This window comes from Oncorhynchus keta, chromosome 15 (genome assembly GCF_023373465.1).
Source record: "Oncorhynchus keta strain PuntledgeMale-10-30-2019 chromosome 15, Oket_V2, whole genome shotgun sequence".
Lineage (NCBI taxonomy): Eukaryota > Metazoa > Chordata > Actinopteri > Salmoniformes > Salmonidae > Oncorhynchus > Oncorhynchus keta.
In genome coordinates, this window is record NC_068435.1 from 45,178,254 (window position 1) to 45,197,237 (window position 18,984).

An 18,984-nucleotide genomic window follows, 5' to 3' on the forward strand; every position below is an offset into this window, starting at 1 on the left:
GACATTTCACCATTTTTCATCTTCATATTCATCATCACCACACCAACATCAACATACAGTGGGGCAAAAAAGTATTTAGTCAGCCACCAATTGTGCAAGTTCTCCCACTTAAAAAGATGAGAGGCCTGTAATTTTCATCATAGGTACACTTCAACTATGACAGACAAAATGAGAAAAAAAGAGAAAAAAATGACATTGTAGGATTTTTAATGAAAGAGCTGTCAAAGGACACCAGAAACAAAATTGTAGACCTGCACCAGGCTGGGAAGACTGAATCTGCAATAGGTAAGCAGCTTGGTTTGAAGAAATCAACTGTGGGAGCAATTATTAGGAAATGGAAGACATACAAGACCACTGATAATCTCCCTCAATCTGGGGCTCCACGCAAGATCTCACCCCGTTGGGTCAAAATGATCACAAGAACGGTGAGCAAAAATCCCAGAACAACACGGGGGGACCTAGTGAATGACCTGCAGAGAGCTTGGACCAAAGTAACAAAGCCTACCATCAGTAACACACTACACCGCCAGGGACTCAAATACTGCAGTGCCAGACGTGTCCCCCTGCTTAAGCCAGTACATGTCCAGGCCCGTCTGAAGTTTGCTAGAGAGCATTTGGATAATCCAGAAGAAGATTGGGAGAATGTCATATGGTCCGATGAAACCAAAATAGAACTTTTTGGTAAAAACTCAAATCGTCGTGTTTGGAGGACAAAGAATGCTGAGTTGCATCCAAAGAACACCATACCTACTGTGAAGCATGGGGGTGGAAACATCATGCTTTGGGGCTGTTTTTCTGCAAAGGGACCAGGACGACTGATCCGTGTAAAGGAAAGAATGAATGGAGCCAGGTATTGTGAGATTTTGAGTGAAAACCTCCTTCCATCAGCAAGGGCATTGAAGATGAAACGTGGCTGGGTCTTTCAGCATGACAATGATCCCAAACACACCGCCCGGGCAACGAAGGAGTGGCTTCGTAAGAAGCATTTCAAGGTCCTGGAGTGACCTAGCCAGTCTCCAGATCTCAACCCCATAGAACATCTTTGGAGGGAGTTGAAAGTCAGTGTTGCCCAGCAACAGACCCAAAACACCTCTGATTTAGAGGAGATCTGCATGGAGGAATGGGCCAAAATACCAGCAACAGTGTGTGAAAACCTTGTGAAGACTTACAGAAAACGTTTGACCTCTGTCATTGCCAACAAAGTGTATATAACAAAGTATTAAGACAAACTTTTGTTATTGACCAAATACTTATTTTCCACCATAATTTGCAAATAAATTCATAAAAAATCCTACAATGTGATTTTTTTTTCTTTTTTTCTCATTTTGTCTGTCATAGTTGAAGTGTACCTATGATGAAAATTACAGGCCTCTCTCATCTTTTTAAGTGGGAGAACTTGCACAATTGGTGGCTGACTAAATACTTTTTAGTATTGGTGCATCAACCAATTAGTAGGAAATGCCTACTCACAATTGGTCATAATCACACGATGCACACTGATGTCATTGGAAATGCTTATCTTCCTCTATTTTTTTACTACAATACAAAAACTCACCATTTTCACATACAGTGCATTTGGGAAGTATTCTGACCGCTTCCCTTTTTTCACATTTTGTTACTTTACAGCCTTATTCTAAAATGTATTAAATAAAATAATCTCATCAATCTACACACAAGAACCCACAATGACAAAGTGAAAACAGGTTTTTAGAAATGTTTGAAAATTTGTAAAACATTCAAAACAGAAATACCTTATTTACATAAGTATTCAGACCCTTTGCTATGAGACTTGAAATTGAGCACAGGTGCATCCTGTTTCCATTGATCATACTTGACATGTTTCTACAACTTGATTGGAGTCCACCTGTGGTAAATTCAGTTGATTGGACATGATTTGGAAAGGCACCCACAGCCGTCTATATAATGCCCCACAGTTGACAGTGCAAAAACAAGCCATGAGGTCGAAGAAATTGTCCGTAGGGCTCCGAGACAGGATTGTGCCCAGGCACCAATCTGGGGAAGGGTACCAGATCTGTGCAGCATTGGCGGTCCCCCAAAACACAGTGGCCTCCATCATTCTTAAATGGGAGAATTTTGGACCGGGGGAGAAGGGCCTTGGTCAGGGAGGTAACCAAGAACCCGATGGTCACTCTGACAGAGCTCCAGAGTTCCTCTGTGGAGATGAGAGAGCCTTCCAGAAGAACAACCATCTCTGCAGCACTCCACCAATCAAGACTTTATGGTAGAGTGGCCAGACGGAAGCCATTCCTCAGTAAAAGGTACATGACCGCCTGCTTGGTGTTTGCCAAAAGGCGCCTAAAGGACTCTGACCATTTTTATTTTATTTTATTTCACCTTTATTTAACCAGGTAGGCTAGTTGAGAACAAGTTCTCATTTGCAACTGCGACCTGGCCAAGATAAAGCATAGCAGTGTGAACAGACAACACAGAGTTACACATGGAGTAAACAATTAACAAGTCAATAACACAGTAGAAAAAATGGACAGTCTATATACAATGTGTGCAAAAGGCATGAGGAGGTAGGCGAATAATACAATTTTGCAGATTAACACTGGAGTGATAAATGATCAGATGGTCATGTACAGGTAGAGATATTGGTGTGCAAAAGAGCAGAAAAGTAAATAAATAAAAACAGTATAAAAACAGTATGGGAATGAGGTAGGTGAAAATGGGTGGGCTATTTACCTATAGACTATGTACAGCTGCAGCGATCGGTTAGCTGCTCGGATAGCTGATGTTTGAAGTTGGTGAGGGAGATAAAAGTCTCCAACTTCAGCGATTTTTGCAATTCGTTCCAGTCACAGGCAGCAGAGTACTGGAACGAAAGGCGGCCAAATGAGGTGTTGGCTTTAGGGATGATCAGTAAGATACACCTGCTGGAGCGCGTGCTACGGATGGGTGTTGCCATCGTGACCAGTGAACTGAGATAAGGCGGAGCTTTACCTAGCATGGACTTGTAGATGACCTGGAGCCAGTGGGTCTGGCGACGAATATGTAGTGAGGGCCAGCCGACTAGAGCATACAAGTCGCAGTGGTGGGTGGTATAAGGTGCTTTAGTGACAAAACGGATGGCACTGTGATAGACTGCATCCAGTTTGCTGAGTAGAGTGTTGGAAGCCATTTTGTAGATGACATCGCCGAAGTCGAGGATCGGTAGGATAGTCAGTTTTACTAGGGTAAGCTTGGCGGCGTGAGTGAAGGAGGCTTTGTTGCGGAATAGAAAGCCGACTCTTGATTTGATTTTCGATTGGAGATGTTTGATGTGAGTCTGGAAGGAGAGTTTGCAGTCTAGCCAGACACCTAGGTACTTATAGATGTCCACATATTCAAGGTCGGAACCATCCAGGGTGGTGATGCTAGTCGGGCATGCGGGTGCAGGCAGCGATCGGTTGAAAAGCATGCATTTGGTTTTACTCGCGTTTAAGAGCAGTTGGAGGCCACAGAAGGAGTGCTGTATGGCATTGAAGCTCATTTGGAGGTTAGATAGCACAGTGTCCAATGACGGGCCGAAAGTATATAGAATGGTGTCGTCTGCGTAGAGGTGGATCAGGGAATCGCCCGCAGCAAGAGCAACATCATTGATATATACAGAGAAAAGAGTCGGCCCGAGAATTGAACCCTGTGGCACCCCCATAGAGACTGCCAGAGGACCCGACAGCATGCCCTCCGATTTGACACACTGAACTCTGTCTGCAAAGTAATTGGTGAATCAGGCAAGGCAGTCATCCGAAAAACCGAGGCTGTTGAGTCTGCCGATAAGAATATGGTGATTGACAGAGTCGAAAGCCTTGGCGAGGTCGATGAAGACGGCTGCACAGTACTGTCTTTTATCGATGGCGGTTATGATATCGTTTAGTACCTTGAGTGTGGCTGAGGTGCACCCGTGACCGGCTCGGAAACCAGATTGCACAGCGGAGAAGGTACGGTGGGATTCGAGATGGTCAGTGACCTGTTTGTTGACTTGGCTTTCGAAGACCTTAGATAGGCAGGGCAGGATGGATATAGGTCTGTAACAGTTTGGGTCCAGGGTGTCTCCCCCTTTGAAGAGGGGGATGACTGCGGCAGCTTTCAATCCTTGGGGATCTCAGACGATATGAAAGAGAGGTTGAACAGGCTGGTAATAGGGGTTGCGACAATGGCGGCAGATAGTTTCAGAAATAGCGGGTCCAGATTGTCAAGCCCACCTGATTTGTACGGGTCCAGGTTTTGCAGCTCTTTCAGAACATCTGCTATCTGGATTTGGGTAAAGGAGAACCTGGAGAGGCTTGGGTGAGGAACTACGGGGGCGGAGCTGTTGGCCGAGGTTGGAGTAGCCAGGCGGAAGGCATGGCCAGCCGTTGAGAAGTGCTTATTGAAGTTTTCGATAATCATGGATTTATCGGTGGAGACCGTATTTCCTAGCCTCAGTGCAGTGGGCAGCTGGGAGGAGGTGCTCTTGTTCTCCATGGACTTCACAGTGTCCCAGAACTTTTTGGAGTTGGAGCTACAGGATGCAAACTTCTGCCTGAAGAAGCTGGCCTTAGCTTTCCTGACTGACTGCGTGTATTGGTTCCTGACTTCTCTGAACAGTTGCATATCACGGGGCTATTCGATGCTATTGCAGTCCGCCACAGGATGTTTTGTGCTGGTCGAGGGCAGTCAGGTCTGGAGTGAACCAAGGGCTGTATCTGTTCTTGGTTCTGCATTTTTGAACGGAGCATGCTTATCTAAAATGGTGAGGAAGTTACTTTTAAAGAATGACCATGCATCCTCAACTGACGGGATGAGGTCAATGTCCTTCCAGGATACCCGGGCCAGGTCGATTAGAAAGGCCTGCTCACAGAAGTGTTTTAGGGAGCATTTGACAGTGATGAGGGGTGGTCGTTTGACTGCGGCTCCGTGGCGGATACAGGCGATGAGGCAGTGATCGCTGAGATCCTGGTTGAAGACAGCGGAGGTATATTTGGAGGGCCAGTTGGTCAGGATGACGTCTGAGGGTGCCCTTGTTTACAGAGTTAGGGTTGTACCTGGTGGGTTCCTTGATGATTTGAGTGAGATTGAGGGCATCTAGCTTAGATTGTAGGACTGCCGGGGTGTTAAGCATATCCCAGTTTAGGTCACCTAACAGAACAAACTCTGAAGCTAGATGGGGGCGATCAATTCACAAATGGTGTCCAGGGCACAGCTGGGAGCTGAGGGTGGTCGGTAGCAGGCGGCAACAGTGAGAGACTTGTTTCTGGAGAGAGTAATTTTCAAAATTAGTAGTTCAAACTGTTTGGGTATGGACCTGGAAAGTATGACATTACTTGGCTAGCTTTTTGCCCCACTGTATACTGTAACTAAAAAACAATATTTTAAAACTCCTCCACAATAATCTCCATCCCACTCTCTTGTGTGGGAAAAGCTCAGTATGCCTCTTCTGTTTACACAGGAAAATGGGTGACCTGGAGAGATGAGCTCTATAGGAGTTCTATGGTTGGAGTTGAGATGGTCCACATTAGCTGGAATGGCCGCTGTGCTGAGTGGGCACTGAATGAGTGGTTTCTGCAGGTCATGCTTGTGCAGCATGACCTGTGCAGCATTGTAAAAGGTATTCCTCTGTGGTACAATAAAGTAATGATGTTCTCTTTTCAACCATGTAGCATAATTGAGAGACCTCTCAACAGACAGACATCTTTGATGTCAAATATGGACCTTCTTGATGTCTGGGTGCTTGACACGAGCCCTGATATTCTGGTTCTCGCAGAGACCTGGCTCAATTGTTAGATTATGGATAAGGACCTTGAAATAACTGATTACAACATTTTCAGGTGTGATAGATGGAAAGGGGGGTGGCTATATATGTGAAATAAACACAGAATATTTGTCTTGACTTTAACCTGACTCAACTAATTTCCAAACCCACTTGGATCTTTGCACAAATTGCAAAATTAATATGATATTATACAAATGGCTAAATGTGTAACATGTCACATGAAAAGGATGACGTAGTACATAATTGAAGGACATAGTACACAAAAAACGGGGACCACTTTTTACTCGTGAGCACCACTTTCAAAACTCCTGGCTGAAATGATACAGAAGTTTGAGAGTGCATCTTTAATGTAAGACCCCTATCAAATTCCTCACTGATTGATCCAGGGATTTTTTTGCCATTGCAATTCTTTGGAGTTGGTCAGCTAAGCATTTTTTTCCGGGTTGCCTATGTCCAAACAGTGTAAAAAATATATATATATATAATTTTGGGATGGAAAAACGCTTTCAGTGTTAACTTAAACGACTCAAACCAGATATAAAGTACAGTTGAAGTCTGAAGTTTACGTACTCCTTTGCCAAATACATTTAAACAAAATTCCTGACATTTAATCATAGTAAAAATTCCCTGTCTTAGTTCAGTTAGGATCACCACTTTATTTTAAGAATGTGAAATGTCACAATAATAGTAGAGAATGATTTATTTCAACTTGTTTTTTTCCCCATCATTCCCATCATTCCCAGTGGTTCAGAAGTTTACATACACTCAATTAGTATTTGGTAGCATTGCCTTTAAATTATTTAACTTGGGTCAAACATTTTGGGTAGCCTTCCACAAGCTTCACACAATAAGTCAGGTGAATTTTGGCCCATATCTCTTCACAGAGGTGGTGTAACTGAGCCAGGTTTTTAGGCCTCCTTGCTTGCACACGCTTTTTCAGTTCTGTCCACAAATGTTCTATATGATTGAAGTCAGGCTTTGTGATGGCCACTCCAATACCTTGACTTTGTTGTCCTCAAGCCATTTTGCCAGAACTTTGGAAGTATGCTTGGGGTCATTGTCCATTTGGAAGTCCCATTTGCAACCAAGCTATAACTTCTAACTGATTTCTTGAGATGTTATTTCAAATTATCCACATCCACCTCATGATGCCATCTATTTTGTGAAGTGCACCAGTCCACAACATGATGCTGCCACCCCCGTGCTTCACGGTTGGGATGGTATTCTTCGGCTTGCAGGCATCCCCCTTTTTCCTCGAAACATAACGATGGTCATTATGGCGAAACAGTTCTATTGTTGTTTCATCAGATCAGAGGACATTTCTCAGGAAAGTACGATCTTTGTCCCCATGTGCAGTTGTAAACCGTAGTCTGGCTTTTTTATGGCGGTTTTGGAGCAGTGTCTTCTTCCTTGCTGAGCGGACTTTCAGGTTATATCGATATAGGACTAGTTTTACTGTGGATATAGATACTTTTGTACCGGTTTCCTCCAGCATCTTCACATGGTCTTTTGCTGCTGTTCTGGGATTTATTTTCACTTTTCGCACCAAAGTACGTTCATCTCTAGGAGACAGAATGCGTCTCCTTCCTGAGCGGTATGACGGCTGCGTGGTCCCATGGTGTTTATACTTGCATACTATTGTTTGTACAGATGAACGTGGTATCTTCTGGCATTTGGAAATTACTCCCAAGGATGAACCAGACTTGTGGAGGTCTGCGGACTTGTGGAGGTCTGATTTTCCCATGATGTCAAGCAAAGAGGCACTGAGTTTGAAGGTGGGTCTTGAAATACATCCACAGGTACACCTTCAATTGACTCAAATTCTGTCAACTATCAGAAGCTTCTAAAGCCATGACATAATTTTCTGGAATTTTCCAAGCTGTTTAAAGGCGCAGTCAACTTAGTGTATGTTAACTTCTGACCCACTGGAATTGAGATACAGTGAAATAGTCTGTCTGTAAACAATTGTTGGAAAAATTACTTGTGTCATGCATAAAGTAGGTGTACTAACCTAAACTATAGTTAACAAGAAATTTGGTTGGAGTGGTTGAAAAACGAGTTTTAATGACTCCAACATAAGTGTATGTAAACTTCAACTGTATGCAATATAATCTTTGAGAATTAACAATCATCCAAATAAAACGGTCAGGGAGAATTGAAATTTGCAATACAGTGAATTTAGCAGTATTGCTTTTCTTATTATGTTTGCGCAAAATAACGCAGCATTAGCCTTGGCAAAATGTCATAGAATTTTTTTTCTCACAGCTCCATGGAGAAATTTGTAGAATTGCAGGAAATTGGCTTTAGAATGCAACAACAAAAATTCTCTAAAATTTAGCCATGCCGACGGGCCAACCATGGCCATTGCCTGAAAACCCCTTTTTTATCCAGAAAAAAACCCTGTGATCTTGTTCTGAGAAACTGCACAAGGACTTGTCAAATGGTGTCTTTGCTAATGCAATTAGCGATCACTCTCCTATTGCCTGTATTAGAGATACAAAGCAGAAAAATTCTGATCCTTGTGTAATTATGAAAATACATTTGAAAATTGTCTCTCCCCAAGGGTAGAGTATTGCTCTGAGTTTTCCTTTGTCCGTTGCATACCTGACCCTGAATTAACCTTGGAATTCTCCTTATTTATCTTTGTCTCTCTGGCAGATAGACTTGCCCCCTTTAAATGCCTTAGAGTTAAAAAGGGAAGAAATCCTTTGTTCTCTTCAAAGCTTTCTGACTTCATTATAATGAGAAATCAGGCCTGGGCTAGAAAAACTGACTCTATCTGATTGTCCGCTTCTCAGGCAAATGAGAAATAAATGCACTTCCTCAATTAAGAAAGCGAAGTCGAGCTACTTTCTAAATTCTATTTCAGACACTGCTAATTATCCAGCTACATTTTGGGAAATAGTTAATGCACTGAACAGTGGAAATTACACCAATTTCCTGCCAAATCAAGTTGTGTCTGGCACTGGCATCATTACTGAACAAAGATAGATAAGTGATACATTTAATTAGCATTTTATCTCTGCAGGCTTCCTATTTGAAAGAAATAGTGATTTAACTGACCCTTCAGTTAGTTTAGTTTAGTCAGACCACATTCTTCCCCTCTCCCAATAATTAGTTTGCTTAATGGAAACCCCGTCAACTACAATACAATCATTTCATACATTTTCTGTTTTTGATGTACTAAACGCCTTGCTAAAATTGATGTAAAAAAATCCATTGGGGATGATTCGCTTGACCACTTCTTAGTGCAGCTTTCTGCTCCTCTTATTGCGCAAATCATTGACACATTTTTTTACTTGATGATTGTCTCTGGTGCTATCCCGAAGGTCTGGAAAGTGGCCCATGTTCTTCCCCTTTACAAAGGTGGTGATCCTTGTGACCTTAATAATTATTAGACCTCTTTGTAAACTTTCTTGCCTCGCTAACATGTTTGAATTCTTGATACAGTATTTCTTAACTTCCAAATATATTCTAAATGTACATCAAGGGAACTTCAGACCAGGGCATAGTACGATCACAACAGCATCACTGGTTTTATATGATGTCGTAAATTGTTTGGCTAGGAAGAAACACTGTTGCTGTATTCCTTGACTTGTCTAAAGCATTCAAAACTGTCATCCACTCTGTACTAATTCTGTAATTGGCCTGAATCAGGCATCATGTAACGGTTTAAAAACTACCTGACAAACAGGACACTGTATTTTTTGATGGTGTTAAGTCAAGTTTCCTTGATATCCTTGATATTACGAAAGATGTCCCACGGGTATATTTTAGGTCCTGTACTTTTTACTGTCAATATAAATAATATTGGTCTTTCTGGGGGAAAAAAGAACATACACTTGTAAATACACCATGACAGCGCAACACACAAGGGGTGGAACAGTGGCAAAGGTACCCACAGGACAAACAGAATTATTTTAGTCTGAGCACTGTTGTGCTATTGGATTTTTCAGAGCTGTAATCTGCCTTTTGTTGCTTTGCAGAAAGCCTTTGTTGAACTGAAATTGGTACTTAATACAGGTAAAACAACGTACATGATGTTTTCCAATTCACTTAAAAATATATCTGAGGTTTTACGTATATGTACATTGTATGGTGCCCACATTGATCGTGTCCCCTCTTATAAATATCTGGGCATCTGAATTGATGAAAAGTTATCTTTTTAAAAGCATATGGATGAGTTGGTTAAGTAGTTGAGAATAAAAATAGGCTTCTTCTCTAGAACTAGATCATGCCTATCCCTGAACAGCCGAAATCAGATAATTCATTTAAATTTCCTGCCGGTGCTAGACTACGGTGACACAATATATATGAATGCAGCTACAACTACACTGAAACCATTAGATGCAATTTACCACAGCCCACTTCACTTTATTACGGGCCACAGGTTCAGTATACATTATCGCATCCTATATCAGAAAGTAGGCTGGCCCTGTTAAGTCTCGTAGATCGATACACTGCTCTATTTTTGTTTATAAAGCCCTCTTGCATAAACTTCCGAAATACCTTCATTGTTAAATTACAGACATATGAGTCATCAGAACACAGGGATGGCTAACTCTAGAAATCCCATTGATCTCTACGGAATTCGGTAAATCTGCATTGTTTTTTTTGCGCCCCGTGTATGGAATGATCTGCAGAGCTCTCTGCACCTTGATGCTCTTTTACCTCTAGGCCAGTTCAAGATGTTGATGGAGAACATCCATCTTGAGGAATGTGATTGCTTAAATTTCTTGTAAATATTGCATGTTTTTTATTACTTTTGTTTTTGTAAATGTTGTATAATTTATGTACATATACACGGCTCCCTTGCAAAAGAGGCCTGGGTCTAAATGGGATTTCCCTGTTAAAATGAAGGTTAAATAAATAAAAACTGGATTCTAACAGTCGGGCAGTATGACTGGGCAAGATTTTGTCCGATTCCTATGTGAACAGGTTCCAATCTTTTTAAATCTGAACCAGTCCAAATGAGCTGAGTCTAGACTGTCTGAGTGAACGACAGTCCCGGATCTCCACAATGTAAATGTAGTTTTAGTCTCACCCACTCTCTCAGGAGGGACAGCTTCACTTTCACTTTCAGGTCTATGTTAGTCCCTGATTAGAGGGAGAGAATAGAAAGAATCAGTGTTGCAGACCTCCACACTGTTCATTGACCAGTTATTCTAATATGTCTGGTTCCTCTCAAGGTTTCTTCCTGCCCCAAGGGAGTTGTCCCTCCCTCCCTTGTCACTGTTCCTCTAATCAGGGGAACAGTGACAAGAGAGGGCCTTTGTCAGGGCCCTGATTTAATTGAATAATAATTGATTGAATGTGTTCCCCCCCCCTCTCCCCTCCAGATGAGGACCCAGACAGTGCTGTGGATGACAGAGACAGTGACTATCGCAGTGAGACCAGTAATGGCATCCCTCCTCCTTACTACACCACGTCCCAGCCCAATGCCTCCGTCCACCAGTACCCCATCAGAGACCAGCAGAACCGCCCCTCCTCCAACCCCCCCTCTAACAGCTGTGAACCCCTCGACTACCACCAGAGGGCCATCAGGTGTGTTTTGTCCTACTCCCCTCTATTTGTTTGCTGCTTGATCTCCTGCTCCAGCTCAGTGCTTGCCTTGCAGGCCTGCTCCCCTTGGGCTGAGGAAAAGACACACTCACCTGCCTGGGTTCCCTGACTTGGTTCCCTGACTGAGTTCCCTGGCCTGTCTCTCTCTCTCTCGCTGCTTCTTCATGCATTATTCAACAAACAATCTCATTGTGTGTGTGTGTGTGTGTGTGTGTGTGTGTGTGTGTGTGTGTGTGTGTGTGTGTGTGTGTGTGTGTGTGTGTGTGTGTGTGTGTGTGTGTGTGTGTGTGTGTGTGTGTGTGTGTGTGTGCAGCCATGTCTGAAATGTGGCTTGCCTACTACTTTCCTAAAATAAATACTGTGTACTAATCGTACTACATACTATTTAGAACGTACTATTTAGTACAAACGCATGCAGTAAGCAACAGATATCAAGATACTAATTTTGCCTTCTCAGTATGGAGTAGTAAGACATCGTGGCATTTAAAGCATAAACATAATATAGTTCACGAAAGTTTAACTTCATCCAGTTAGCATAACATCATTCATATTGTTTCTTATTCTACGGGCATAGTGTGAATGAATACGAATCATCATCACCATACCATATTTTTTTCTTCTGCTCTTTCCTATTAGCCATGTGTGGAATGGCAGTCACCTATTTACCTTATAGCCTATAAGCACGGAACAATAATATACATTCCTCAGGCTTGCTGTTTAATCTATGGGCTCACTTTTGCAATTATCACATTCCTCCCTCTTAACCAATGGGCGTAAATCTTTGGATGTATTTATATGTCAACTTACCCTCATTCTCTCAATTGCTGTTTTCGCCAACCATCCACCTCCCAACCAGCAATAATAACTTTAGGGCCTGTTATTTTGGGGGATTGATGTGAACACACCAGCCAGCTGGTCTGCGCATGCTCTGAGGACGCAGCTAGGGATGTTGTCTGTGCCAGCAGCCTTGCAAGGGTTAACACGTTTAAATGTCTTACTCATGTCAGCCACAGAGAAGGAGAGGGGGGGCCCGCAATCCTTGTTAGCGGGCTGCGTCGGTGGCACTGCATAATCCTCAAAGCGGGCAAAGAAGGTGTTTAGTTTGTTTGGAAGCAAGACGTCGGTGTCCGTGACGTGGCTGGTTTTCTTTTTGTAGTACGTAATTGCCTGTAGACCCTGCCGCATACATTTCGTGTCTGAGCCATTAAATTGCGACTCCACTTTGTCCCTGTACCAATATTTTGCTTGTTTGATTGCCTTGTGGAGGGAATAACTACACTGTTTATATTCGGCCATATTCCCAGTCCTCTTTCAATGGTTAAATGCGGTGGTTTGCGCTTTCAGTTTTGCTCAAATGCCGCCATCCATCCATGTTTTTTTGTTAGGGTAGGTTTTAATAGTTAGGGTAGGTTTCACAGTGGGTACATCTCCTCCAATGCACTTCCTTATTTACTCACTCACCGAGTCAGCGTATAGATCAAGGTTATTGTCTGAGGCTGCCCAGAACATTTCCCAGTCCGCGTGATCAAAACAATCTTGAAGCATGGATTCCGATTGGTCAGACCAGCGTTGAGTGGTTCTAGTAATGGGTATATCCTGTTTGAGTTTCTGCCTATAGGACGGTAGGAGCGAGATGGAGTCGTGGTCAGATTTTTAGAGTAGCAGTGGTCCAGTGTATTGCCTGCACGAGGTGTGTTGGTTCATTGTCCTGTTGAAAAACAAATGATAGTCCCACTAAGCACAAACCAGATGGGATGGCATATCGCTGCAGAATGCTGTGTTAGCCACGCTGGTTAAGTGTGCCTTGAATGCTAAATAAATCACAGTGACACCAGCAAAGCACACATTCACACCACCTCCTCCATGCTTCACGATGGGAACCATGCATGCGGAGATCATCTGTTCACCTCCTCTTCATTTCACAAAGACACGGCGGTTGGAATCAAAAATCTCAAATTTGGACTCAACAGACCAAAGGACAGATTTCGAATCATTTCTAATCCTGTCCATTGCTCGTGTTTCTTGGCACAAGCAAGTATTCTTCTTCTTATTGGTGTCCTTTTAGTAGTGGTTTCTTTGCAGCAATTCAACCATGAAGGCCTGAGTCAAATAGTCTCCTCTGAACAGTTGATGTTGAGATGTGTCTGTTACTTGAACTCTGTGAAGCATTTATTTGGGCAGCAATTTCTGAGGCTGGTAACTCTCTAATGAACGTATCCTTTACAGCAGAGGTAACTCTGGGTTTTGCTTTCCTGTGGTGGTCCTCATGAGAGCCAGTTTCATCATAGCGCTTGATGATATTTGCGACTGCACTTCATGAAACTATCAAAGTTCTTGAAATTTTCCGGATTGACTGACCTTCATGTCTTAAAGTAATGATGTACTGTCGTTTCTCTTTTGCTTATTTGAGCTGTTCTTGCCATAATATGGACATGGTCTTTTACCAAATAGGGGTAGATACTTTGAAGAATCTCAAATATAAAGTATATTTTGATTTAACACTTTTTTGGTTACTACATGAATCCATATGTATTATTTCATAGTTTTGATGTCTTCATTGTTATTCTACAATAGTAAAAATAATGAAAAACCCTTCAATGAGAAGCTGTCCAAACTTTTGACTGGTACTTTACATTGAACAACAGAGCAGCTTTTCGGTATGTTTTGTTATTTCTGTATAACTCCAACTCGACGACGAAGTTGGCTCTTTCACAGTGGAGGTCAATTGGAAAGAATGTTTGTTTTCCCCAAATTTTGGAAGAGGAGAATTTCTTATTTTTACGTGAATATTGACTCGGAGTATAGGGCTACCTGCCATCACATCTGGCTCCAAGGATCTTCCCTTGGAGACGAGGCCATTCTCCAAACTATTTAATAAAATGTGATATTGCATTCCGTCTTTGTTGTTCATTCAGTCAAGCCTGTATTGGATTGAACTTTAAAACGTTCTATTTTCAGATACCCAAAAAGCCTACTATTTAGAATGCAAGTATGGGTATTCGGACATGGCCAGTGAGTGTTTATAGGTGTGTCTGTATCCTTTCCTTTACATTTCTATCTTCTCTGCTCACCCTCTCTCGCTCTCTCTCTCTCTCTATAATTTGTTTAATAGCTTAATTTAACATGGAGTATACTGCAAATACTCCTGTCTTTGCTCCCTGTGAGGATGCTTGTTCTTAATAATTTGTCAGCTTTCTGGAGGCCCCTCACCTTTCTGTTCTGCTCTTATTTATTTATTTCTCTCTCTCTCCCTATTTCCCTTATCTCATTTGATTTATCTCTGTCTGATACTGCTGTCGCAATTAACTCATTGATTAACCATCAGTTTTACCTTCACGGTCAGGTGTTATAGCAGAGCGTTTTACTATTGCTCAGGGATGCTCTGGACATTGTGTACCTTGGGAAAGTCTCTGTCTGTCCCTCCATGTTGGTTACTGCTTCTTCTTCTTTTTTCCTTCCTTCCTTCTTCTGTGTTCCTCCACCCTGCCTCTCATCCTCTCTCCACATTCTCACTTTCTTCTCTCTCACTTTCTTCTCTCTCTCTCTCTCTCTCTCTCTCTCTCTCTCTCTCTCCCCATTTATCTTCATTTCCCTGTCTTGCTCCACCTTCCTAACCAGTCCGACGGGAAGCTATGCATCGTCGGCAGAGTTGAGTCACTGCAGCAGCCAGCTGAGTGAGGAGGAGTACGGCCCGGAATACAGAGAGCGAGACCCTTATGATGAGAATGACTCCTACCACTCCTGCCACTCCTCTGTCAGCTACATCAAAGGTTCTCCCAACTGGGACCCCGATGAGACCCAGGGGGCGTATAGCGACGAGGGGGGCTACAGTAAGGATGGGGGTGAGGGGGCCATCTATGAGGAGGATGATGGTGGTCTGTATGAGGAAGAGGTGGCGAATGAAGGAGAGGGGCACATATATGACGATGAGGATTATCTTCTGGATGGGACCCTCAGTGAGGATATCCCCTACACCCCTACCCCCACCAGCACGGCACCCCCCACACTGGATGTCCCAGGTGCTTCTAGACCCCCTCTGCAGAAACAGCCCTCTCTGCATCAACAGCAGGCGCCACCCAGCCAACCGCCCAGCCATGCCCCAAATCTGGCCCACCCTCCGGGCATAGCTCCAGGAGGACAGCCCCTGGGACAGCCATCCACCCAGGCCCCTCAAGCCCAGTCTCATCCCCAGCCAGCCCCTGCCCCAGCCCAGTCCTTCTTCTCCATGGCCAAACCCTTCTCAGCAGCAGTAACAGGCCTGGCCTCCTCTTTCCTGTCTTCTGGAGTCCCTACTGCCCAACCTGCTCAGGCTCACCCCCCAGCTTCACAACCCCATCCCCAGTCTGACCCCGCCATCCCCCCATCTCACCCTGCCACTACCTCCCATGGGCCCCAGTCCACAACCACTGGCGCCCCCTCTCAGCTGACCACCTCCACTGCCTCTCCCTCTGTTGCACATACAGAGGGCCCTGATGCCAAACCCCCCCTGCCGGAGGACCAACTGCTCCTAGAGGAAGACAAACCCCTTCCCCCAAAAATTAGGACCCCTACCCCGACAGAGGAGGAGCACCCCATGGAAGATGAGGACCAACGGTATGACGAGAGTCGCCCCCCCACCCCCGTAGAGGAGGAGGAGCCCCTCCCAGAGAGGTAAACCCCCATCTGAAATCTTTTTCTGTTCTCCATGCGCAGAAGGGGCTTTGTTTATTGGGCCACCATATTGGGTGGACTGTGAAAAAGCACATAGGGGTGCATCTGAAATGGCCCCCTATTCCCTTCCAGTGCACTACTTTTGACCAGGGACGTTTTGACGAAGTGTCTTGATTAACCCCACATAATCCCCCTCCTTTCCTCTTAAAAACACAAATAAAAAACATTCCTTTCCTGAAATAACACTTGCTCTTGTCTTTTCCTGCTAGCACTGACTGCTGATAGTACATTTTATCCTCAATAAAGCAGCTAACTGTGAAATGTGATTATCTAACCTAACTACACTAGATATCTAAAAGTATGTGGACACCAACTCGTCAAACATGTAATTCCAAAATCATAGGTATTAATATGGAGTTGGTCCCCCCTTTGCTGCTATAACAGCCTCCACTCTTTTGGGAAGGCTTTCCACTAGATGTTGGAACATTGCTGCGCAGTTTGCTTCCATTCAGCCACGAGAATATTAGTGAGGTCAGGCACTGATATTCGGCGATTAGGCCTGGCTCGCAGTTGGCATTCCAATTCATCCCAAAGGTGTTTGATGGGGTTGAGGTCAGGGCTCTGTTGCAGGCCAGTCATGCTCTTCCACACCGATCTTGAAAAAGCATTTATGTATGGACCTCGCTTTGTGCACGAGTGCATTGACATGCTGAAACAGGAATGGCCTTCCCCAAACTGTTGCCACAAAGTTGGAAGCATAGAATCGTCAAGAATGTCATTGTATGCTGCAGCGTTGATTTCCCTTCACTGGAACTAAGAGGCCTGAACCATGAAAAACAGCCCCAGACCATTGTTCCTCCTCCACCAAACTTTACAGTTGGCACTATGCATTTGGGCAGATGGTGTTCTCCTGATATCCGCCAAAACCAGATTCGTCCGTCGGACTGCGAGATGATGAAGCGTGATTAATCACTCCACTGCTCCAGAGTCCAATGGCGGCGGGCGTTACATCACTCCAGCCGACGCTTGGCATTGCGCATAGTGATCTTAGGCTTGTGTGCAGCTGATCGGCCATGGAAACCCATTTCATGAAGCTCCCGACAAACAGTTATTGTGCTGACATTGCTCCCGTTGGCAGTTTGGAACTTGGTAGTGAGTGTTGCACCCAAGGACAGACGATTTCTATGCGCTACAGCACTCGGCATTTCCGTTCTGTGAGCTTGTGAGCCCTACCACTTCGCGGCTGAGCCGTTGTTGCACCTAGACGTTTCTCTTCACAGTAACAGCAACTTACAGTTGACTGGGTCTGCTCTATCAGTGCAGAAATGTGACGAACTGACTTGTTGGATAGGTGGCAGTCTATGATGATGCCACATTGAAAGTCACTGAGCTCTTCAGTAAGGCTCTGCCAATGTTTGTCTATGGAGATTGCTTGGCTGTGTGCTCGATTTTATATACCTGTCAACAACGGTGTGATTGAAAGAGCCAAATCCACTAACTTTATGGGATGTCCACGTACTTTTGTATATATAGTGTACCTTAAGATGAATACATGAACTTTAAGTCGCTCTGGATAAGAGCATCTGCTAAATGACTAAAATTTAGAGAAATGTACAAATGTTCAAAAGTAATGCACTATATAGGGACAAAGGGGTAATTTTGGCCCCAGATATAGAGTTGTTCTCAGACCTGCTCTTATCCTTGTAGTCCTCCTGTAGATGAGGAGCCCAAGGAGCCGGTGGACCCGTCCATAAGGGCTAGGGAGAACTGGCGACGAATCATCGACAAGGTCCAACAGCAGCTTCGAGAGGTAAGGTATCACACTCAAACCTTGTTCCCATGTCCCAGTCCTATACTACTGGCCCAAGACCTGTGTACTACTGTCCCTGTGCCTGATCCAGCCCCAGTCATATCCACATCTCTAAGCCTAACCTCAACTTCAACCCCAGCCCCATCCCCTAACCCTTGCCTAACACGCCAGCCCTAAATTCATCCCCGGCCCTATCTAGTCTACCAACCCACTCCTACCAGCCTTGTTTCCAACCCCAGTCCCATCCAAAGTGCTTCATTCAGGTGTGGAGAAGAAGAGAGGGGACAGTAGCAGAAATATTCTAAAAGTCTCTAAGTACTTTCTGCACAGCTTTGAAAAATGAATGTGATATGCATTATTTACTCCAAAAGCTAGAGTGAATGGGTTCCCGAGAGTATTTTGAAAGTACATTTAGACAGACCTAATGTGTTTCGCAGCATACAATCAATATTTTAAATGATCTGAAAATACATTTCTATAGATGGTTGTGCACATTTTCCCTTAGTATGGAAAATAACTATCTGTTTCACGGAACTGCTAAAACATTTGATTAGAACTTTTAGTTTGATTGATTTATCAGTTTGCTCACATCTATTCACATAATTTTGCTAATCATTCTGTTTTAATTGAATGAATAAACACTTGTTTTGATGTTATGTGGGTTTTGTCACTTTGATTCCCCCCCTTTTTCGTTTGTCCCACTACTTTGTTTTCTTTCCAGTTTCATGTCATTGCCATAGCGATAATCACATGCACTCTGGTCGGCCATGATTGGAGCAGATTGACAGGTAGGTACAATGATTGGTTGCTCAAGAGAATGGTGGACTTGTTGGCCAAACATTTTTCGTTAATGCCCTGCGGTGCACACATTTTCACTTCAATCTTCAATTTTACTTCATAACAACTATGCTGTATTGTCTTGTACAATGTTTCATTTGTTTGAATTTCATGGTTTGAATACTCTGCACATTCATTATTATGATTTTATAACTGTAACAATCTCTCAACAATCTCCAAGCTCGTAGGCGTTAACTACAGTCAGGTGAAATTGTCAAGAAACCTTTCCATCAATACCTTTTGTGGTGAACGCTTGCAAAATCAATCAATAACATTTTACTTTTTTATACCTGTTTATGTTTTTAAGCAGCATGCAGTTGGAATTAATTTTCCTTTCAGTATTTATTAATTATATTTTTTCTTAATCTAT

At 43.5% G+C, this 18,984-nt stretch overlaps 1 protein-coding gene across 1 annotated transcript in view; it reads left to right on the forward strand.

The window, feature by feature from the left end:
• The window catches only part of LOC118395053 (protein unc-13 homolog A-like), a 90,294-nt gene that overhangs the window by 39,391 nt on the left and 31,919 nt on the right, over positions 1 to 18,984 (forward strand). The window contains exons 9-11 of the mRNA XM_052464278.1: positions 11,095 to 11,299; positions 14,936 to 15,967; positions 17,675 to 17,777. Coding sequence (XP_052320238.1) covers positions 11,095 to 11,299; positions 14,936 to 15,967; positions 17,675 to 17,777 — 1,340 coding nt within the window. The remainder of the gene's footprint in view (positions 1 to 11,094; positions 11,300 to 14,935; positions 15,968 to 17,674; positions 17,778 to 18,984) is intronic.